Raw genomic sequence first — 25105 nt, 5'->3', positions numbered from 1 at the left:
GACTCTAGAAAGCAGGAAAGTGATATATACAAGCACACATGAGGAGCTATCACAAGGTAAAACAGTACAAAGCACTCACTTGGTGGGCGTAAACTGGGGCCGGGTCCATAGTTTTCATCACTTGCTTCTTTTTCTTTTTTTTCCTGATCTCCAGCTGCCTGCAGACTGGGAAATTCCTGCTGAAATTGACTATTCACTTGGATTCCTAAAAAAAAATTATTTTAAAAAAAGTAAGGGAACTTATATAATGAAGAAAATTCAAACAACCCTCCCAGGACAGAGCTCTTGCTTCTTTTGGATGAATTATTCCAATGACTTTATTCCAATAGTTTTATATCAATAAATTATTCCAATGAATTATTCCAATAGTTTTATATCAATAAAACTATTAAACCATAGCCTTTGAAAAGTTAATGAACAGCCATAAGGAGACAAAACTCTAAGAAAGGAACCTGCCAGATAAGAGTACAGAGGATTAAGAGAGGCTAAAGTAAAGTGTTACTTTGTCTCTTTTATTATGACTCCTCCTACTCAAGTCTAACTTCTTTGCCAAAAGCTTTTAGCTTTCTGGCTAAATACCACCAAGTACCAAGCTAGGCTGTTGTTTCCATTTGATTTACTACTTTAATTTATCACTAAACGAAGGCACCTCACTATTCACTTATATACTTGCTCATTTTTATAGGGAATATTACAGTTACTACTGTGCTTTATGAACATTCTCTAATTCTTCAACACCCAGAAGTCCTAAGACGGTATGTGAAAAAAGTTTGGGATGTTTAGGGAAAGGAATAAAATGTCTATTTATAAAATGTATTTGTATTGATAAATGATGAGGATACCCATGTCTTTTGAGCTGTCTTGATACTTATTTTTTTTTTTAAAGGGGAGAGGGTAAGTTACAGCTCTCCTTAGATCATATATAACTTTTGACAAAGAAATGTAATTATCACAGAGTTTATAAGGATATGAATGTATTCTCTTTGGTAATGTTTTCTACCTTGATTTCCTGCATGGCTGTTCAGTAACCATCAAACCTAACCAGATACCCCAGCTAATGTCCACTTACCATCTCCTTGCCCACCTTGCTTGTTACTGGCCCATGACTTGGGAGCAGGTGCTACTTCTGGGGGAGCTGCAACCCCAGGTTTTGGCTGTGCTGGTGATACTTCTGGTGCTCTTTAAAAAAATATTAATCCATTATTTCAGATATTACAAGTTAAATATTTTTAATGCATGTAAATTAAGTGTGCTAATTTGGGCTACAAGTTTACTACTTCTAGATTATAGCTGCATTATCTCATAAATGGTTTGTCCCTGTATTGTTACCTTTAAAGTTATGGCTGTTTTTCTCCCATTCAGCTCTACTTTTGAATAACCCAGCTCTGCTTATTTTTCATTTTGCTAAAAAAATACTCATAACCAAAATAGCTGCCAGTACAATGTTTCAAAGAAATGCATATAAACAGCAAGAAATATGCAGAAATACAGTTTAGTTGCGATAACTAGGGGTGAAGAGTACATAAACTCCAATGACAGTCACAGATCCATCACTACATTACAATTCAAACATGTAATACCAATCTGTCTAATCCATTCTCATGAAAAAAAAAATGATTAATAGTCTACAGTTTTATGCAATCCTTGTAATATGGTAATATTTAAAAATGAGAAAGTAATTCATGACACTACAGAATGCCAGCACAGTATTTTTGGTACACCTTGACCTAGCTTACTTGTTACTATAAAATAATTTGACAACAAATTAAGTTTCTACAAAGGTGGTCAAAAATACATTAATTAAGCAGAAATATAGAAATCTGTTAAGTTCTGTGCAAACAAAGCAATGTAAATCCTATAAAGTGCCCAATAACTTATTGGAGTTCTAAAACTTACTATTTAGCCCAGCTAATAATCTGGCTCAAATTTTGACAAACAGAAGACAAATATTTACTGAATAAATGATCATTAAGGCAGACAGTATTAATTCTTATTTTTCACTTAACAAATAATGCTTGAGCACCTATGATACACCAAGCGGTTTTAATGCTGGAGACAGAATTCTTTAGCATCTTGGAATTTAAGCCAACAGAACCAATTCTTTATTTTTCTTTTCTTTGTTTCTTTCAAATCAATTTCTACTCTTATTAGAAAGAGAATGCTTGATCTGAAGAAGATGGGAGAGGAGGGAGTGTAGTACAGGCCATGTAATATAAGCAAACTTGTTGATTAGTTCCTATGTCGTCTATTCTATTGACAATGCCACTAGACTCCAAGAGCCTAAAGATTATAATGCATTTACTACAGCTGTATGTCTACTATATATTCATTTTCAGAGTACACATACACGATATATACATGGTTTCTAATATATGTATATTCAATATATGTATATACGCATAACATGTGTTTAGTGTGTGTGTGTCTTTTTGTTTTTGCAACACGGTTTGTGTAGCTCTGGCTGTCATGGAACTCACTCTGTAGACCAGGGTGGCCTTGAACTCATAGACCTGTCTCTGCCTCTCAGAGTGCTGGGATCAAAAGTGTGTACCACCACCACCACCACAATTAATCTAGGACTTACTATAAAGCAGAGTGCTGGGTCCTACCTTCAGATAAAAGTTTGCAGAAGATATAGGCAGGGCTTGTAGATTTGTTCCTAGGATATTTTAAGTTATTTTTCATGGTGTTGCTAAGTAGTGTTAAGAGAAGGCCAAGATTTTATCATTCTTAGATAGAAGACATCAGATGAGCATGAAAGAGCAAGGTAACTTGTTTTTTTTCCATCTGATGAAAGATCTCTCTGAAACTTTATCTTGTCATAGTGTTTTTAATATGTATTATAGACATAACTCTCAACTTACAGTGGTTACTAATAAAGAAGTTTCCTACAAAGCAGTAAGTGTTTTATTCTAACAGATTTGACTCACTTTTCTTCTTCATGCTGCTCTTGTTTTGATGCCCATCCTGTGCCATCCTTGGGCACAATATTCACATTAGGATCGTTGCCTTTGTTCTCTGCTTTGAGACTTGGGAGGTTAGCAGGTGGAGGCATCCGCCGGGAAATACCAACTTTTCCAAGACTTTGTAACCCATGTCGAGCTGCAACTAAAAGATCAATAACATCAATTTTCTTAGAACATCTACTGCATTATCCATTTTATTCTTCAAATGGAGACAATCAGGAGTCAATAGAGTTTCTAAGCAGTCCCTAATCTTAAAGTAGAGCTCTGTAAACTCAGTTTATACACCTGTAACTTAAATTCAAAGTAAAAAATAACGAGACACTAAACAGATAAGCTATCTTGGGAACAAAGTGTCTTTAACTCCACAATCTGGAGGCAGAGGTAGGAAAATCATTGTAAGCTAGAGGCTGGCCTTTTTTTGTGTGTGTGTAAGTCAGGTAGGGTTACACAGCATCAAGACCTTGTCTCAACCCCCACCCCCAAACAAAACAATATTACAAATATTCCACTTTTCACTGTACATATTGGCTCAAGGGACCCAAATTAAAAAGGCAAGACTTTCCTTTCCTGTAGTTAAGAGTATATACATGGCTCTGCGTCTTTCATATAGTTTCTTTTCTATAGCCAGAAGGGAGAATAAAGTATATATAAACGGTTCTGTGAGGTGCTTGAGAGATGGCTCAAGTTAAGAACACTGGCTGTCCAATTCCAAGCACCCATGTGCGGCAGCTCACAACCATATGTAACTTCAGCTCCAGGGATATACCATCTCCGACCTCTGCAGTTCCCTGCACCTGTGTCCACACATCCGTATGAAGACACACACACCTACATAACTAAAAAATAAAAACAAATTTTCCAAAAGTTCTATAAAAGAGCAAATTTTCAATGGTAAAATATTTAATTCCTATTTCCTGAAAAGTGAATATATACAAAGGCCAATATAAATAGGCTTGCCCTAACATCTAATCAAAAGCAGTAGATACAGTATCATCAACATTAACAAATCCACAAACAACATAAATGCTACTAGATCTACTCACCTGTAGTCTTCTGAGTTTCCAAGGACTTTCCTTTGTAAGTATTAAACAAACTGAGTGTTGCATACTTTTTCCCATCCTTTGCTTTTGTGCTCTGGCCTGACTTCTCCGACATTTCGGTGGAAACTCATCGAGTCCAAAACCTCCTGCCACACCCCTTAAAAGTAGTCTTTGTGATGCATGCAAGAGAGAAAAATGAGAGGAAAGTTTTAGTATTAGCTGACTAAAAAGTTTAATAAATTCATATCTCAGGACCTTTTTAAAAGATAGGTTGAAGGAGATATTTATCTTCAATATACATTCCAATATTTTCACAGACCTTGTTAATACAAGCCAATGTTAACCAAAATAAAACCATTATGCACTTGAAAAATACATTAATAACTGTTACTAGCTGTTAAATGGTATACCAGAGAATGAGGGTTATAATCCTAAAATGAATACTTCAGATATGATGAGCCTAGTAGACTATGTACTTAAGCTTTGAAATGACTGGCATGTTAAGCTGTCAGATTGAATTCAGGATAGGAAGATGACACCATTTCCTCCAATGGTAAAAATCCCACAAATGTCCTAACTTAAAGCTAACTTATTAATAAAAAGGAGAAAAAGACAAATTATTTTACTTACAACTTCCTTCCAATTTAAAGAGATAATGTTCGTGTGTGTGTGTGTGTGTGTGTGTGTGTGTGTGTATTAGAGAGGCTAGTTAAGGTGAAAGCAGGGTTGGCTAATTCCACCACAGAAACCACTAATAGCATAGAACAGAGCTCAAGAGCTAAGGACAGCACAATCTTCCACAAATACAGTTTAACTCATGAGGTATCAGCCACTTTTTGTCACACAAGAGTTTTTGTTTGCTTGTTTTGCAGTTCTGAGGCTCTGACCCAGTACCTGACATAATATGCTATACAAATGTTCTATCATCGGAACTATCTACAACCCCAGTCCTCCAGATATACATTAAAAGAAACGTATCTAGCAGGGCAGCAGTGGTACATGCATTTAACCCCAGCATTTAGGAGGCAGAGGCAGGCGGATCTCTGTGAGTTCGAGGTCAGCCTGGTCTACAAGAGCTAGTTCCAGGACAGGCTCCAAAGCTACAAAGAAAAAATAATCTATTTGTCCTTTGATAGTTTATGAGACTCATGTCATCAGAAGGACTACACATTCAACTTCAGTGATGTCCGTCTGTCTATATCTACCTTCACAAATATGTTCACTTAATTAATCTCAACAGTGTTAATAAGTATGGTCAGGCATGGTGGCCCAAATTCAGCATTGTGAAGAGGAAACAGGCTGACTCATGGTCATCCTAGTCTATCTACAGAGAGTTCCAGGCCATGCACGGCAACACACTAAGACCCTGTATCAAAAGGTGCTGGAGTTGGGGTGGGGAGATACACAATCTAACTCATTGTCAAATGTTCATCAATTTCATGATACAGAGACAAGGAGGAACAAATACAAATATATTAAGACTCATTATGGAAAGCTGAGCAGCAATAGGCAACTGTAAAGTTTCTCAAGTGATTCTAATGTGAAAACAGTCTTAAGAACCACTGGATCTTTCCACTCACACCAAATTAAGATCTATTTTTCCTACTGTGAGGTATACCTTGTCTTGATTCACCTACCTCTCTGTAAGGAAGCTCATCAAAATTCCTATTATTTCCAATACTAACCGATCATCCAAAAATTAAGTACTACTGAAGAATGCATCCCACTCTTTTGAGAACATTTTCAACTGTACATAGAATATAGGGATATTTAAAATTAAATCAGAGGATACAAATACTTAAGCAGAATTCAACATAAGAGACCCAAAAAGGAAATCTATGAACAGAATTCACCAAGCAATAAAACCAGTGAGCAAATGTGTTAAAATGGTCAATTCAGAAAGTCAAGCATGGGTGGAGCATGCTTGTAATCCCTGTATCTGAGAGTAGAAAAGGAGGCTCAGGAGTTCTAAGCCAGCCTGGGATACACAGTGAAACCCTGTCTCACAAACTAAAAGACCATATGCCACAATCAAATATAATTTATTCTTGGGAGCAAGACTGACTTAATAAACAACCACCAATCAAATTTAACTTGCTATCAAATCTGCTAACTTGATCTTAATTCCTGAGAAACCCACACCAGAGAAGGGGAGAACAGAGCCCCAAATGTTTTCTGATCTCCACATGTGGGTGGTGGCATGCACAGGTCACCATACCCCTTAAAGTAAGTACACACCTTAATTCCAGGACTCAGGAGGAAGAAGACCTCTGTGAGTTCACCAGTCTGGTTTACATAGTATATTACAGAACAGCAAGAGCTGTGGAGGAAAATCCTATCTCTGAGGATGAGGTGGGGGACATTTACCATAGCACGCTTGAAATTTAAGAAGGAAAATATATGCTCACTAAAATTGTGAACTGTTGATTAAGAAAAATTAAAGATACAAATAACAGAAAGCTATCCCATGTTCATGTATTAGGAAAATATTATTGTTAACCTGATTCAAAGTAATTAACAGACTCAAGAAGTTGGAATTGAATTGACTGAATTCAAAATTCCACTAACATAATACTATGAAAGATCCACATAGGACACCCCCCAAAACATCTAGGGTAAGATAGAGGTCTCAGGAAACCGCCCAGTTGCTAATTTTGAACTCCTGTGCATAAGAGTGGTTGGGACCACAGGGAAGCCATGATGTTTGACTGAAAACTATAGAAGGGGCACAAAGTTGAAGATCTCTTCCTTTTTCAAAAATTGTATTACAAAGCTGGTGGCGGCGGCAATGCCTGGTCTATACAGAAAAACCCTGCCCTGAAAAACAAACAAAACCAATACAAAATACAGAACTGGCCTATTAAGACACATAGGGGACCCAGAAATATAGGCTCCAATAGACATCTACCAAACATAAGTTTCTCAAGGTTGGAGAAACCCTTGAATCTTACTGGTGTTAATATAATTTAATATGAGCATTATAACATAGGGACTCCTCAAAACTAAATTTCCTTTTCTGCATATTTTTCAAAGGAAATAAAATTACTGCCTCATAAAGACACTCATACTATAATTACACTAAATTAAAACAAGCAAACATTCAAAGTGTAAGGTGTATTTATCTTTTTTTTTTTTTTCAAGACAGGGTTTCTCTGTAGCTTTTGAGCCTGTCCTGGAACCAGCTCTTATAGATCAGGCTGGCCTAGAACTCAGAGATCTGCCTGCCTCTGCCTCCCAAGTGCTGGGATTAAAGACAAGTGCCACCACTGCCTGGCTAAAGTGTATCTTTCTTTAAGGATGAATGGATAAAGAAACTGTGGTGAACACAAACATGGAAATTTTTTGACTTAATAAAGTTGATACTGCTACCTGCAACCACACAGGTGAACCTGTGGCTGAGTAAATGTCTACTGTTTGACACGGAGCTGATCACGTCAAGAATACAACGTCTTAAGACACACAGAAAATTAGAAACACTTTCCTTTGAGTGAAGTTCTTTAGTATGCAACAGACAATAGAGGAGGGGAAAAAACATGGTAATGGGGATCTCAAAAGCTGTTTTGCTTCTGGAACTGGCGTGAAAACTGTTTAAGATTATAATCCCATAAACACAAAAGAGAATCAATTTAAAAAATCTGTGACAAGACTCACACATGCAAAATCAAAACCAATACTGCCAAACTTTTTAACAGAAAATACCCTATCAACACAATGAATATAAATCATATTTGCACTCCAAGTGTTTCTATTACAAGACAAAACAAGTTTTAAAATGGGTCCAACAGTAGTTGTGGTTACATACCTCTGTGGTCCCAAGTGGAGGAAGGGGGTCAGGAATTTGAGATTATTACCCTATGTTCACTTGTTTGTGGCTGTACAGGTCATACTTTATGGAACCTGTAATCAACAATCTATAAGTAAAACAAAAATGTGAATAAAAAAAAATCAACTGGGTAAAAAGGCAACAAAATTTTGAAGGCTTCTCTGAAGTGACACGAGCTAAAGAAAAATCAATCAGTGCTCTCACTCAGGAAGCATAAATTTATCAGAGATCTTGGAAATAATCTGCCAGGATATGAGATGGTTTCAGTAGGTTCCACCCAAACATGAAGACCTGAGCTAGAAATCCCAGCACCCAGTTAAGATACCAGACATAGTCATGTAGGCCCTGTAGTAGTGAGGGAAAAGGCAAAAGGAGAGCTGGGGCTTGCTGGCTAACTTAGCTCTCCAGGTACAGAGTAGAATATGTCCAATAGTCCTCCTCTGGCTTCTTCACACATATACAACCACGCACACAAACACTGTTCCATCAGCCAGTTTATGCAAAATTGTTCAGGCCAGGCTGAATAAAAGCATTCTTTGAAAACCTTCCCCTGCATGTCTCTACAGTAAAGTCACAGCTGCAAACCACTGAACCTTAGCCCAGAAGTGTAAGGTCAACTGTAAAATTCATGCCTAAAGGGGAAATGGAGGAGATGGAGGAAGTTAAAGCAGACAGAAATCAGATTTTATAGAGCTTGCCAAGTGAACAAGAAATGGTACCTTTGTGGATATTCTATACGCCAAGAGCCAATGGAGGAAAACTAGTTTAAAAAATTGCTGTGTGGATACATGGCTGAACTTGACATTAGTATCTTAACAAGCCAGTACAATGTATGTAACTAGTAATCCCTCAAACCCTTCAAACAGCAAGTTCAAGCATTTTTTTCAGCCTTTGAGCTTCTAATTTGAAAAACACATCAGCATAATTATGGGGATCCAAAGCACTATATTCTCCTCTACATGTATCATTTCTAATTTTAAAACACCCCTTCAAGGGTTAGAGAGATTCTAAAGCCAGAGGACCAGATCTTTACTGCAAGATGATGTCTTTTATACAGGACAGGAAAGCTGTACCCAGGAACACAAAGAGGTCACCTACTGAAGAACCAAACTGTGACAACATCAGTTGGTGTGCCAACATGGATGAAGGAATACCCAGAAATGAAAAGCTACAGGCAATTAACAGCTGCTAAGAGAAGGAAAAATCAGTTTTCTCCAGGGAAAAGGCACCCTTATAGGCTATTGGATGGATCCCAAGGAGCATGACCTAACATATACATGGGAGCAGCACTAAAGAGATTCACCATGTTGTATTTCTAATTATATGTATATATGTTACAATAATAATCAAAGCATAAGAGGCTTTGAATTTGTGAGGGAGTAAGAATAGCTAGAGGAGAAATTATGTAAATATTGAAAGAAATCCTCTACACTTGTATAAAATTAACAATACATTTCAAAAGTCATTCACATTAAGGTCCCTAAAAATCCGAAGAACTCAATCTTTAAAAACAAAGTCTTTTAAATAACCCCTCCTTGCTTTTACCACTGAAAATATTAATTTTCTCTAAAATCAGAAGCGCTTTAACTGAAAAAGCCCAATAAAAATAGGATTTCCCCACTGAAATTAGATATAGTGTGTATGCATTCTCCAGATTTTGTAAAAATGTAGATAGTTTTCTACAACGACCCCCCCCTCCCAATTATATAAAGAAATAGTATGCACATGGGGGAACCAATGTTTTTAAACCAAGTAGCTTGTTTCCAAAAGATCTAAATGACATTTGGGAAGCAGTTTATCAGAATACAACGATCAGCCCTTCCAGATGAAAGGACACTACTCAACAGTGCTAACCATGAATTTTTTCACAAATGTTCAGCTCAAATGCTGATGTGGAGAAAGCAGTTTCTACATTTTTGAAAAAGATTAGCTATAATCTCTAAAATTCCTTCAGCTTATTAGTAAAAAATTCTATATTTTAATACAGCAAACATTAAATTATCTTTAATACTTATTATGTGCATAAAAGTAACCCCTGTATTTCGATAAACTCCAATCTTCCCAACACAAATAACAAAAGTATGTTTCTGGCCATGAGGTTCTAAATGTTTATCATTTTTTCATTATTCCTATGTAATAATTTAGATCCCCTAAAGATAGTCTGATACCCCATAGATTTATATGTGGCAACATTAAAAAACGATCTGTTGGGGGCTGGAGAAATGGCTTAGAGCTCTGATTGCCCTTCCAGAGGACCCAGGTTTGATTCCCAGTACCCACATGCCAGCTATAACTCCAGTTCCAGAGGATCCTATACCCTGACACAGATATTCATGCAGGCAATGCACCAAGGCACACCAAATTAGATAGATAGATAGATAGATAGATAGATAGATAAGACTTGTTGGGGCTGGAGAGATGGCTTGGGTCAGATGTTAAAAGCACACAAGCTGCTCTTACAGAGGATCCAGGTGTGACTCCAGAACTCATAACCATCCAAATCCCTCGCCTCTGGCCTCCTTGGGCACTGTGCACATGTAGTGCAGACATGCATACATGAAGGCAAAACACTCAAAATTACACATAAAATAAATCTAAAATAAAACAAATCTGCAGTCACTGGGTATAGCTTAGGTGGCAATGTTGACCTAGGATGCAAGAAGCCCTAGATTGGAACTAAAGTGAGTGTGGGGGCCCACACCAGGAGTGGTAGTGGCAGAAGGACCATCTACTATACAGATATCAACCATTTCCAAAAAATATTTGTTTTTCGGGGTTTCCCCAAACTTCCTTCATACTGCAATCTTTGATACATATTTTTAATTGCTGATATACTAAAACATCATGAAACTTTTTGTTTGCTTTTTCTGAAACAGGATTTCTCTGTGTAACAGTCCTAGCTATTCTGGAGCTAGCTCTATAGACGAGGCTGGCCTCGAACTCAGATCCGCTTGCCTCTGCAATCAAAAGTGTGTGCCTCCACTGCCAGGCTTATGCACATTTCAAGACAGAGCTTCAAGCTCAAAATATTTAACCCCTACTCTCTCTTACAAATATTTTCTCAGTGACTATGATATACCATGGAGAAGTCATAACCAGTAAATATACTGTCCTCATCCACTAACCAGCAATAGAGCTTGGAAATCTTGAGGTTGCAAAGGTCTGAAAAGTAAATGGGAAAAGAAAAAGTTAACCAGTGGGCTTCTTGTGCCTGTCTACCCCTACTACTTCAAGTGAGAGGACACGGTGTTCAAGTTTTGAAAGCAAAACCTCTGGCTCTTACCAGACACTACAAATGGGGCAAATTTCTATCTTGTGTATGTTACAACAGAGCTAACAGCTAGCAAAAAGGAATAAATAAGGGAGAGGAATATTGGTCAGCAAAAGTCACCAAAACTTGTCAGCAACAATACTGAACATGTACAAAGAATCAAGCTTACTTACTAACCAGTTGTTTCTGCTCATTTATCAGAACAAGTTCAAAAACTGTTCTCAGAAAATTATTGATGTAAGAGTATAAATTTTAGGTTCGCAGAGACTACACTGTTTAGAACTAGACATTAAAAAACACAGAAAATGTGTCAGTGTGTGCAGAGATGACCGCTTACGCAGAAAACAAAGGAAATAAAAGTAAAATAGTAAGAGGCAAAACACCTGGATAAGGAAATATAAAACTTCTCTAAATCATTTTTATATGTTCTAGAAGATTAAGCTTATTCCTCCCTCATAAATTTTAAGCATTTAATTTAAAAAGGTGACCTGTTCTCTACAAAGTAAATTTCTCCCAGAGTATTTCCTCATCACTACTGTAAACACAGTAGTAAATTTTAGTATTTGTTTTTCACACTTATAACATCATAGACCTACATTCTAACTTAGCAAGGTATTTTTGGAACCACCTTTCAAAATCTAAGGTTTTGGTATGTAAAATTACTGGGAAGGGCCTCAGAACTACTTAAAAAATCTAAATCATTAAAACTAACAAATGAAAAACTTACCAAAACCAAACCAAAACAACAACAAAAATCATACAGCAAGAAAACAGTGACATCAATATTAACTCAGATGGTTCTCAAAACATGCCCAAGATTGCCAGGCAGTAGTGGGACACACCTTTAATTCCAAAGCTACACAGAAACCATCTTGGAGGAGGGGGGAGTTCCCAAAATAATTTTACCACATCAGTTTTCTTTAAGGAGCTAAAATTAAAGAGATTCTATGTAGTTGACCTTTCTTTTCTCATAGTTCAATACAATATCAAATGACAAAGACAAAGCATTAGAAACAGGAAGTGATGACTCCATTAATAAATACACCTACCTGTTTAGAAATGTCATTTTCAAGTAACAATAACATAAAAGTACCACAAATTATAAGAGGAATATTTTGCCAGAAAATTGTGGAGTCCTAACCCAGAGGTGATGATATATAGAAAACTAGTTTGAAAGGTAATTAGTCTTAGATGATGGCATAAGTCACGACAATATCAACACTTTCTATAAGGAGATAGCAGAATTAATTCTCTGTCATGAGTACAATAAGAAAAGGGGTCATGTGTAAGCAGGGAACAAAGTACTCACTAAAACAAACCATGCTAGCAACTTTACTTTGTACTTCTAGACTCCATAACTTTGACAAATAAATTTCTGTCGTTTAAGCCATTTAGTTATATGGGGGGGGGGCAAGGTAATACTGATGTAACATTTTAATACTCCAATTTTAACTAACTTGCCCACTTTAAAACGACCAGTCTCCATGCCCAAGCTATCCTAGTATCAAGGATATTTCATATATTCATGAAATATAAACTTTCTAAGATATTTATTTCCCCCATCTTACTTCGTAAATACAAATAAAAATAAGAATAGAAGCAGAAAATCACTTTTAAAAATGAAACCATTTTGAAATACAGAATACACCAAACTAATTTTAAATAGGAAGTATTTCAAGAAAACTATAAACAAGAAAACCACAGACATATTACATTTATATTGGTTAGGTATAGTAATCTTGAGGTGACTTATAGCCTATAAACATATAACCATGTTTTGCGGGATAATCTTTTTGCACACTGTCAAGACACCTTCTGATTGGTCTAATAAGGAGCTGAAAGGCCAGGATAGGCAGGATTTCCAGGGAGACAGGAACTGGGGAGAGGGGGTGCAGACCTGAAAGGCAGAGGGAACCAGACATACAATATGGTGGAGAGGTAACAAGTCATGTGGCAGAACGTAGATTAAGTTTTAAGAGCTAGTTGGGAACAAGCTCAAACTAAAGCCAAACTTTCATACTTAATAACTCTCCATGTCATTATTTGGAAGCTGGCGATATATAACCACATGCTTTGGTTATATGTGCATATCATGCTATTTTATTTTGAAGTTGGTTATAAAGTAGTAGTCTCAAGTAGTAAGTTGTAAGAGGACTTGGGCATTTATGGGTTTGCTTTGAGCAGGGGATAGAGTTATCTGAACACACTAGGTGCTATGAAACGATCCTTTTGTACACTGTGTAAATTATGCTGTAATTGGTTTGATAAAAAAGCTAACTGGCCAATACCTGGATAAGATAAGGTTAGGTGTGAAATCAGACTAGGGACACTGAGAAGAAGGGTGGAGTCTGAGAGATCCCAGGAGACACGGGGACAGCAAGACATGCTGGAGGACAGGTAGTCACGAGCCTCGTGGCAAAAGATTAATAGACATAGGTTCATTTAAGTTTTAAGAGCTAATTAGTAATAAGCTTGAGTTACCTGCCGACTACCTAAAATTAATATTGAGTCTCAATGCCAGTTATTTGAGAACTAGCAGACAGGAAAGAAAAGTCCACCTATGACTGGGTACTAAGGGATGACCAGTACAATGGACAATCTACTGGACCCTGTCTAGTGTTTAAAACTTGAATAGAGCTGGAAAGCAGACATAACAAATAAAACCATAAACACATTCGAAAGACCAAAATATAATCAATGATTCTATAAGATTAAATAGATACTGGACTATCATAATTTAAGAGTAACTATGTAGTTACAATTTAAAAATTGAATTTCCTCCCATGTGGTGGTGGGAGTCTATAATCCTAGCTACTGAGGTAGCTGAGACAGGGGGATGGATTGCTTAAAGCCAAGAGAAGGGTAAGCAAACTGGGTAACAAAGGTAGGGCCTCACAAACATGAATTTCTTAAATGCAGTATATGGGCTCAACCTGTCTGTATGAAAAGCCTCTAGTTTTAAGACAGCTAATATTATAGTAGTATTACTTTATTAATAAATCTCTATGTTAAAAGAAATCAAATGCAAAGATCTGGGATTTAATAATTCTACCGAATCTGTACTTATCATACTAAGTTTTAAATTATGTTCAATTCCAAGGATCATTATTAACACAGTATTAACAAACTAACCTGGTCACAAACTTTGTAATTACTCAACTGTCCATAAGTGGGAGGAAGTTATCAAAAATAAGACTCGTCCCATTCTCTATTTTCAGAATTGGCCAGATAACTCCAAGAGCTGTGAAGTAACTTTGTCAAAGTATAGAATTGACTATTCTGTTTCTACAAGGCTGCATCTAGCAAACAAGTCAAATGACTTCTTCCAATGCCCATATCCTGGACACCTTTTCCTTTTCTCCATGACTTTCTTCAGTGTATGTGTGGTGGGTAACCAAGAGTGGCGCATACAATCCCATGAAAAGAACCTACCAACTTCTTAGGAAAAAAGAGAGAGCTCAAAAGAAATGATTGGGGGGGGGGGATCACTGCTATTGTGGTATTTGCTATTTGGAGATATATTTTATTTACGATACACGCTGACTGCTGACTTCCCAATCGCAAGTGGCTTCCTAGCAAAGGCAGGCTATTGTACTGACCACCTTCTAAGGTTTGATGCACATTATAACCAATTAGTAACTTGAATGTCTAAAATGACATCCAAAGACTTTTTTACACACCTTAACATACATGAGGTATAATGATATCTCAATTCACTTAATATTACATTAATACACACAAAATAATGTGCACTCAGCAGATCAGAGCAACTGTCATATCTAGCATCTCAAGGGTTCATTTCTTTATGTAGAAACTATCAAGTGGTTTTAAGTTTTTTTTTTTTTTGAATTTTCGAGACAGGGTTTCTCCGTAGTTTTTGGTTCCTGTCCTGAAACTAGCTCTTGTAGACCAGGCTGGCCTTAAACTCACAGAGATCCGCCTGCCTCTGCCTCTGCTGGGATTAAAGGCGTGTGCCACCACCCAAAGTTACCATAATATGGGGGGCTGGAGAGATGGCTCAGTGGTTAAGAGCATCGTCTGCTCTTCCAAAGGTCCTGAGTTCAATTCCTGGCAACCACATGGTTGCTTACAACCATCTGTAAAGAGGTCTGGTGCCCTCTTCTGGCCTGCAGACATGCACACAAACAGAATATTGTATACATAATAAATAAATAAATATTTTTTTAAAAGAGTACCATAATATGTTAAAGACGTCTAAAACACCAAAACTTATCATCTCATTCTCAGAATGAGACTGGTAGTCAGTCCATACCTGAAAACAACAGTATTGTGTACTGTAGTGCATGCCTATTATCTCAGCATTTGGGAGATGGAGGCAGGATCAGGAGTTCAAGCCCAGCTTGGATGAGACCACATCTCTTTTTGTCGGGGGGAGGGAGTTTTGAGACAGGGTTTCTCTGTGTTGCTTTGGAGCCAGTTCTGGAACTAGTTCTTGTAGACCAGTCTGGCCTCGAACTCACAGAGATCCACCTGCTTCTGCCTCCTAAGTGCTGGAATTAAAGGCATGCACCACCACCGCACAGCTGAGACCACATCGCAAACAAAATCAAAAATGAAAAGGAAATAAGGGAAATAATGTTTCAGGACAGAAAACAACCTTTATAATTAGAAAAGCAATCTAGCTAGTAAATCTTTTATACTAAAAAAATATTTAAAAAAAACCACTGCTAAAACAGCTTTTTATATGGGTCACAACGTAAAATTTGGTAATAGTAAAAGGCTTCTTAATTTGTAATCCTACAAAGAACCCAAAGTGTTTCTGGCAGCACTCAACAATGTTGTTTGGTCAGCTTCTCTGTATATACATACCCTCATGCCATGCACCAAATGCTGCCTCTAACACCTTAGTTAAAATTAGCGAAGGCTGTGTGCTATGAATTCTAGTGTTTTTCTGGACATTTAGCTTTCTGTTTGTATAGAAACATAATGGTTTAGTTATAAAAAACAATATTTTCCTATCAGTCCTCAGCATGTATCAACTTAGTTTACCTTTGGACTGCAATACTGCTTGGTTTTAAAATCGCTTCTCAAGTTGATGAGAAGCTCGTTTCAGTTTAGAACACAATTTTACAAATTTCTAAGATGGTGTTTAACATACTTCTGATATTTGTATTATGAATTTATGTAAAATGTCATTCTTAGCACTGTGCCAGTCAACCTCTAAAAAATGCTGAAGATCTTTACATTCTGCAAATCAAATACTTAAACAAGACTTAGTTATAAAATAAAGAAGCTATCTCTAGCATATAAAGTTATCTTTAAATAGTAAAATAACAAAAAATTATTTTAAATAAATTAAAAATGATTATTATTAAATGTTTGACTTGTATATTTTATATACCAGGGCCACAGACAAAAGGAGTTGTAAGTGGAAAGGTTAAGAAGCCCTGTCCTAAGCAGTTGAAGAGATAGATGGCTTAGTGGTAAAATATGGACTTTGCAAACAATGATGAGACTATGAGGACCAGAATGCACTGGGGACGAGTGGGGGGTCAGGGTGGAGATACTGTTTGCATCTCTAATCCTGTGCTGAGACAAGAGACAGGATCCCTAGGATTTGCTGGCTAGTCAGAGTGAGATACAGGCAGGCTCAGTGAGAGATGATCTCAGTAACGTAGAGAGCTTTGAGGTAAACATCTAATGTTAGCTTCTACCTCCACAAACAAGCACACTGCACATAAGAAGCCCTGTTCTAGGAAAGTAAAAGTTCTTGCATTTACTATTTATTTCAAGTGATTAGCAGGGTCTCCTTACTGAAAACCTACAATATTTTAGCTACTCTTTATATACAATTCCTCTTAAGACTGATTTCAGTTTTTAAGCCAATCTTATTTTATGGGAGGACTTGAATGGTTTCAGCTATGGGGAAAGAGTGTTCTTTTTCAAATGCTCACCCTTCTATCAGTCCTTTTTAAAAAATACTTTTTATTATGTACACAATGCTCTGACTGCATATATGCCTACAGGCCAGAAGAGGGTACCAGATCTCATTATGGATGGTTGTGAGCTACCAGGTGATTGCTGGGAATTGAACTCAGGACCTCTGGAAGAACAGCCAGTACTCTCAACCACTAAGCCACCTTTCCAGGGCCTATTCTTACCAACCTTTAACATAACCAAAGGGTTACAATAGGAAATGGAATTTCAAACATAGCCATCTAAGTTACTAACTCTTCCAATACCATTGAAATGTTGGTTATCAAACATTAAAGGGAGTACATTCACCGCTTACACTTTCTAATTTCAGTATTTCAAAGTTCAAGAATGTCATAAATATTACATGACACCTTTGTCTTCAATATCAAAAGATTCCTCCTGACTATTGGGAGATGTTTTGTCTTTCTACAACTTGATACTAATTGCAGTAAATACCCAAATCGTAGTATTAGAACAACAAAACTAAACAACAAAAAGTCCAATTTTATTTAGTAAAAAATTAAACTCATAAAACAACATAACCAAACTTCAAATCTCTTTCCAAAGCCGCCATCCAGTAATGCTCTTTTACTTTAAAGCAAAATAACTTGCCAGGTAGCCCAGGCTGGCTTGAAACTAGTCACAATATTCCTGACTCACTATCCCAGAGTGCTGGCATTACAGGTGCCAGGAACCACATTCAACTTTCTTTTCCCACCTTTAAACAAATTTATAGGATTCACATCTCTAACTTTCAACAGAAACTCTATACCTCCCATATTGTGCTTCTTCAATTTAGATCTAAAAAATTTTAAACTTAATTCTAAAAGTAGTTTCTTGAATTATAGACCACCAATAGTCATATTTTGAAAAATCAAAACAAAATGTTTGAGTATTAAATTGTAATTAAATTAGGACTCTCAAAATGCTTTCTTACTTTTTTGAAATTTGACATGGTATTTAATATATCATTTTTCATTCTTACTAAAAATATTCAATAAGTTATGATACCCATCTTTAAAATGCATTAAAAATGGAACTGGAGTTACAGATGATTGTGAGCCATCATGTGGGTGCTGAAAACCAACCCTGGTTCCTTTATAATCTCTCTCTCTCTCTCTCTCTCTCTCTCTCTCTCTCTCTCTCTCTCTCTGTGTGTATCTTATTTCCATAAGGCTTTCAAAAGCACCCATTGGCTTCCACAAAGCCTTCGAGCAAACAGAAAATATATATCCTTCTGGGAATAACTACAGTTCTCAGAGAGAAGCTGGTATTATTAAAAGAGCACATAACTCCACTAGTGGAACACGGGCTGTACTTACATTCTTCTTGCCTTCTTCAGTCTAGAACCTTTGTGCAATGCACTGACCATACAATCATAAACAATAGTCTTGCACTTATTAAATAACCAGCTGGAAAGAGGAAGGAAGATACATCACCATCTCTTATTTGATAGGGTCTTACAATATTGTGTTGGCTGGCCTGGAACTCTCTATGTAGACCAAGTTGGCCGGCCTGTCTCCTGACTAGACTGATTATCTTAACCTCATCTTAGGACACTCATCTCCTATTTGTGCTTTAAATATGGCTAAAGACGGGCCACGGTGGTGCACACCTTTGATCCCAACACACAGGAGGCAGGCAGATCTTTGTAAGACCGAGGCCAGCCTGGTCAACAGCAAGTCCCAGGACAGCCAATAGTGCATAGAGAGACTGTCTCAAAAATCCCCCAAACAAACAAATAAGGAAAAGACTCATGACACATGGTATCATAGAATATTAAATTCAAAAAATAAAAAAGCACATGTAATGTTCTCTTTGTATGTAAAAAGACTGAACTTGACAGCTGATACAAACTGAAAAGAATTAAAGCTAAGCTTTAAACCTTATAGTTCTAGCCGGGCGGTGGTGGCGCACACCTTTAATCCCAGCACTCGGGAGGCAGAGGCAGGCGGATCTCTGTGAGTTCGAGACCAGCCTGGTCTACAAGAGCTAGTTCCAGGACAGGCTCCAAAAACACAGAGAAACCCTGTCTCGAAAAAAAAAAAAAAAAGAAAATCAAGGTCGTATTATTTTTCCTACCACTCTACCTCTTAACCTTCCATCCCCAGTACTTGACCTATTTTTTTAGGGGTCACCAATGATATCTCACCTAAATCAAAGGTTGTTTACCACAATTTTTTGGGGATTTTGTTAGAGCTAACTCTAGTAATCTTATGTTTATATTATTCCCTTCTGCCCATTTCTTCATCGCTCTTGTTCCCTTGCTGTAGATTCTTAAGACATCCTAGCAAGTGTCATTTATCTAAATATAAATTCACAAAAATGGCTGTCAAGCATGCGTTAAGACTACACTGTATTCTTTTCTGCAATGCTGCCATTTCCTGTTTGATGAATCCATTCCAGTCCAGGCTTTTAGTCACTTTGGCCTTCATTGTCTGCACCTGTTGCTTGATCTTACCCAGCACTCATTTTCCAAATTATTTTCCAAAGGTAGATATTAATTTGAAGTGGTCCACAAATCAGAACTTAAGAGTATACATGCTTATTTTAAAACATACTAGATGGTTAAAAAAAGTCAAAAAAATGTACATTTAACTTTTAAATTCACTTAATTAAAAGAGAGTAAATTAAAACTGAACTGTGTAAACACACACCTGTAATCCCAGCACTCTAAAGGCTGAGGTAGAAGGGTGGCAAATTTAAACCAACTTGGATATGCAGTGAGACATGGTTGGGGGTGGGGGTGCAGCAATAAGCTTAAGTATTAACAACAGATGGGTTGAAGACAAAGTTAAAAAACTTGGTGAATGACTTCAATTCAGGAAATATCAGTCATTGGGACAGAGTTATCACTCAGGCTTGTCTGGGTCAATGATTAAAATCCTTACTATTACTTACTAGTTAGGGTAACCATAAACAATCAACTTAAAAATGTCTTCTAGTAGCTGGGCGGTGGTGGTGTACGCCTTTAATTCCAGCACTCAGGAGGCAGAGGCAGGCGGATCTAGTGAGTTCGAGGACAGCCTGGTCTACAAGAGCTAGTTCCAGGACAGGAACCAAAAGCTATGGAGAAACCTTGTCTTGAAAAATCAAAAAAAGAAAAAAAAAGTCTTCTAGTGTTATAAAGGAGAAAGAATCCACTTCTAAGGTTTACTCTGGTATAGATTTAAAGAGTGAGCCTCCCTGGGAGATGGGGACAAATAGTGTAGAGCTAGGTACAAAGTCCTTAACAAAAAGTTAAAAGTTACAGGACTGGGGATAGCGCTTAGTGGTTGAATAGCACATACTTAACAGTGAGAACAATCAACTATCCATAACTGTAACACACCTGAACCAGATAGCTACATAATGAGCCTCTGCCTCAAATAAAACCCCAGTCAAGCTGGATAACTAATGCCTGTAGTTTTGGCAGTAGGAAGTAAGGTAGGAGTTTAAGGACAAGCTCTGAGCTCTGGAATTAAATTTTGAAAAAAGAAAACAAAAATTACTATTATTGATATTTTGTATGTGCCTGCAATCAGAAACCAGATTATGCCAGCAGTCTCCCAGCAGACTCTCCATTTATTTTTTAGATAGTCTCTCACCGAACCTGAAGCTTACTACCACCACACCCAACTGCTGGGGTTACGGGCATGGGGAGCAATGCCTAGTTTTATGTGAGTGCTGGAGAATTGAACCCAGATTCTCTCTTTCACAGTACTGACACAACAAGTCATCTCTCCTACCCCACTATTATTTTTTTATCTTCTAGCCATCATGTCTTCCTTTACCGTAATCAACTAGACACTTCATCTATGCTATCTTTTTCTGTGAGTAAATTTTCTACACCAAATTTCCTGCACCTTCTCACATGCCTTTGTTTTCATCCGCAGGTATGAACCTATAAAAGATATGGTGTGAAGGGCAGTAATGGGAACTAAACCTAGGCCCTCATGAATGCCATACAAAGAACTCTCTCCACTTCTATGGCAACCCCCACCCACCTTATTTAAGAAGCCCTTGCTAGCCTGGAACTGCTACATATACCAAGCTGGCCTTAAACTCAAGAGAGCTTTGGCCTCCCAAGTGCTAGGATTTATGGTAGCTCATGGTAACTTTTAGTATTAATTTTAAGGAAAAGTATCTTGGTAGTAAGAAACAAAGCCATTCAACAATCTACCAAAGTGAAAAGATTATTTAATAGTAGAATAAAACTGAAAATTAAGCTGGTTGTGGAACCACAAAGCTTTAATCCAAGCACTAGGGAAATAGAGGTAGGTAAATCTGTGAGTTCAAGGCCAGCCCGGCAGTGAGTTCTAGGCAGAGTTAGTCTCAAACAAACAAAACCAGAAAAATTTGATGCAAATCAATCTCACAAAGAGTACTCTTACTCTTTTGCATAGATTATTTGGTATCTCTAATCCTTACTCAACAATGTAAAAAAAAAAAAACTATGGCAAGCACTATATAAGGTAGGTGTATAAGCATGGAACATAATGCAAGATCAACTATATATGACAACTACCATACATGGTAGGTGATGGAAGCATGGAAAATTCTTAAGACAGTACTTTTTTTTTTTTTTTTTTGGTTTTTCGAGACAGGGTTTCTCTGTGGCTTTGGAGCCTGTCCTGGAACTAGCTCTGTAGACCAGGCTGGTCTCGAACTCAGAGATCCGTCTGCCTCTGCCTCCCTGCTGGGATTAAAGGCATGCGCCACCATCGCCTGGCAAGACAGTACTTTTTAAAAATACTAGTGATGCTCTCTATAAATGTTGGCTTACCTTCCTTTAATATTCAGCACCACGCAGAGCTACTAAGATTGAATCCAACATACTGACAATAATAGTTTTTGCCAAATGTGCCTGCCAACGACACAGAAGTTGCTTGTTGAACCTCAGTAATAGCACTCATTTGACTGACTCTGTAAATAGGTGCAGACATAGGCCCCTAACCATGGCTGGCCTGCTAATCTCTAGAACAAATGAGAAATCTATGTGGCAAAAAAAAACAAAAAAACAATTTTATAGTTAGCTTTAGAAGGAAAACACAATACAAAAGTGACTCTCTAAAGAACACTTTGATCCACAAAGATGCTAGGACTATGACTCAGGAAACTAACTCAGACTTCCAAGCAACAATTAACATCAACTGAGATAAGCATTCATTGTGCTACTCCACTTACAAAGCAACAGACAAGTCTAGCTTTATTGAAGTCAAAAGTCTTAGTCAGAACTTCGATACAAACTTCAGAGCTGCTTTCACTGTAAACTGCGGTTCTCTGCTGAGCATGGTAGCACACACCTTTGATCCTAACTAACACTTGGGAGGCAGGAGGATCTCTGAATTCGAGGCCAGCCTGGTCTACATAGTGAGTTCCAGGATGGCAAGATTGCAAAGAAAGTCCATCTCAAAATAGAGAGAGAATAGTTTTCTAAATATGTAATTGATTTCTTTTGCAATTTTACCAACGATGAACTCTTACAGATACCAGCATGACATAAACTGCATAGAAAGATATCACCTAGCTAACTCACAACTTGAAGTGTGGGAGGGGACAGTGCACAGACTCAAGGATACAGTCTTATCTAAGACAGTTAAGAAATTCCTTGCTCTGAGCTAGAACTGATACCAGGGTTACTTACTATACAGAGCACAAAGGAGCAATTTATGAATTAAAACCCAGTATGTAAGTGTAAAGAGAAGTAGAACAGGGCAAAGAAAACAACCTAAGTATCCAGATGGGTTATTTTGAGAACACAGGTTATTCTGCTTGAAAAAGAGCATTTTTTTCCTTTCTACCAGTACTCTGTTCTCCCTCCATTGTTAGCTGTTCTTTTCTTGCTTGCCTGCTTTCTTTAACCACGCACTAAGCATAGTAATAAACTCTTTACAGTCTTACATTCACCAGCAAGCCTGCGAGGGGCTGCCATTATCACCTTTCGTTTCTGAATGAAGGAATGGTCTTCTCAGATTTTTTTTTTTTAAAAAGTACCTTTAAGTATTCACCTAGTCTTACTATGCAGCCTAGGCTGACCTCAAGCCGCCCATCACTGTCTTCTAGTCTTCCCAAGCCAAACAGATAAAACGCAGTTACACCTGGCAACACTTTAACCTTCACATGCAACAATGTTCAATTACCGAAGGCAGGCTAAAGAAAAACTACCAGCTAATAATGGACCTTACTTTAGCCAAGACTGTAAAAGTGTAAGAACAAACAGGCACTTTGATGGTTCCCTGCATCCCTTTTGGGTTTCGAAAGTACAGCTTTGACGACAGTACCACCAAAAATTTGTGTGACCTTGACCAAATTACTTCAGTCTCTCAAAATACCATGCCCTCATCTGTGAATCAAGTAAAAAGAGCACCTTCCTCAAAGACTAGAAGGAACAAAAAAGGACAATGTATATAAAGGTCTTGTGATTAGTACACAGAGGTTAAGTAAGGAAGGGGGGGAACAGTAGGCATTCTATGCTCAACACACACCTACAGACCCCGCAAAAAAACAAACAAAAACCCAACAGCCCAAACCCACTAAACAGCTCATTTCGAAAAAGCCATTCCAGAAAAGCAAATACGGCTTTCCTTATCTACAAACTCAATCTAGTTCGAATTTTTGGAGAAGCCGTGTATTTGGGGCAAGCCAGCAAAGATGCTGCAGCGCATCCGTGACACACACCTAAAAATGGCTCCAGCCAAAGCCGCGTCTCAAGGACCAACATCGAAGCTTAAATCCACTTTTTAAAAACGCTGGCGGTTTGACGTGGTGGTCGCTTAATACCACTCTACCTACCACTTTCTATTCGCTGAAATTGACTAGCAGGTACTGAATCAAGCATCCTCCGATTCTTCCGGCGCGTTCCAAAAGAGCAATCCTAACAGGAGAGCCGCCTACTGTACAATTCGAAGTATCTTAACCCCGGTTTGAATTTTTTACCTAGGCTGAAGACCAGTCAATGCGGAAATCCGGGTAGTTTTAACAGCCAGGAATTATTATGCCCCCCCCCAACCCCAAAGATCTTGAACAAACTTTAAACAAATATCCATCTCTTTAAAGGGATCAGAGCGCTCCTTATGCGCAAAACCGAACGGGAGTCCTCAGTGACTCCCTTGCTCTTTCCTACAGTCTTACATGGGGCCTTCACCCTGGCAACCAGCGGTACCAAACGCTCTCTCTATAGAACAAGCAGCCGTCGGGCGCTCTTCCCGCAAATGCGGGGCTGCAGAGGCCTAGCGGGAGGAAGGACTACCCCAATCCTCCAAGAAGTTGTCCAGCATGTTCCTAGCGGAAGTAGGGCTGATCCTGGGTCCCTGCAGAGCCTCGGTGATCGGCCTGGGCCCCCCACACCCTGCTCACTGCGAACGCGAGCACCACCCCAGGAGCGTCCACGGGCAGGAAGGGACCTCGGGGCAGCCACGGGCAGCCTCGTCCACGCCGTGGGAGCAGGGCGCCCGCAGGCCCGCGCGGGTGGAAGGGTCCCCTGGCCGCCGCAGAGCCGCCCCGCCGCAGCACACGCAGCGCACATGGGCGGCGGGCCCGCGCCGGAGCCCCGAGGACGCCGCGATGCCGGGGAACCCGGGCAGAGGCGCCGCGGGCCCCCCAGGCCTCCCGCGCCCGTCCTCCTCCATCGGGGCCTCCTCACCGCCAGGACGCCCTGGCTCTCCTTACCCGCCAGGGTTGAGGACCGAGTCTGCGCGCTTCCAGGGACTCGCCAGCTACGGATCAGGGGGAGGGGAGGGCGCCTCGACGGATCGTCCGCAAGGCCGCCCGGTACGGAAAGCCCGAGCCGCGGCCGTAAAAACCGCCAAAGCACTTTCGCTACCTCCTGAGAGGGTGAGAGCAAGCGAGAAAAAGAAGCAAGATGGCGGCTAGCCAGCCCCTACGTGCTACGTCAGGACGTTGCGCACGTAAAGAAAAATCTCCGCAGGACCGCCCTCTGGGGGGAGGGGCGAGTTGAGTCTGCGGGGTCACGTGACGCCTCCGTGGCAGCTCCACTGCGGCCGAGGGTAACGCTGCCTCCTACTGGAAAGAGGGCGTTCCAGCAACCAGAACGATCTCAGGGAGACAAAGCTTTTGGCCTGGGAAG

At 38.8% G+C, this 25105-nt stretch overlaps 1 protein-coding gene across 10 annotated transcripts in view; it reads right to left on the bottom strand.

Annotated features, from left to right (window-relative positions):
- Window positions 1-24878, bottom strand: part of Prrc2c (proline rich coiled-coil 2C) — a 73035-nt gene extending 48157 nt beyond the window's left edge. For 5 of the 10 annotated variants that reach the window (XM_041662907.1, XM_041662913.1, XM_041662909.1 and 2 more), the window contains exons 1-5: window positions 24688-24877; window positions 4010-4175; window positions 2931-3108; window positions 1070-1179; window positions 80-205 (exon numbers count right to left, since the gene is read on the bottom strand). In XM_041662907.1, the coding sequence (XP_041518841.1) occupies window positions 80-205; window positions 1070-1179; window positions 2931-3108; window positions 4010-4121 (526 nt within the window). In that variant the 5' untranslated portion in view covers window positions 4122-4175; window positions 24688-24877. Of the gene's footprint in view, window positions 1-79; window positions 206-1069; window positions 1180-2930; window positions 3109-4009; window positions 4176-24687 lie in introns of all 10 variants that reach the window. The other 5 variants (XM_041662908.1, XM_041662911.1, XM_041662915.1 and 2 more) reach the window with 3 other exon arrangements.
- Between the last annotated feature and the right edge of the window lie 227 nt (window positions 24879-25105).

The sequence above is a fragment of the Microtus oregoni genome, unplaced genomic scaffold, assembly GCF_018167655.1.
Source record: "Microtus oregoni isolate MIOR12 unplaced genomic scaffold, Mior012 000013F_ref0000133, whole genome shotgun sequence".
Taxonomy (NCBI): Eukaryota; Metazoa; Chordata; class Mammalia; order Rodentia; family Cricetidae; genus Microtus; species Microtus oregoni.
The sequence above is the reverse complement of the archived record's forward strand: the minus strand, read 5'-3'. Positions and strand labels throughout refer to the sequence as shown.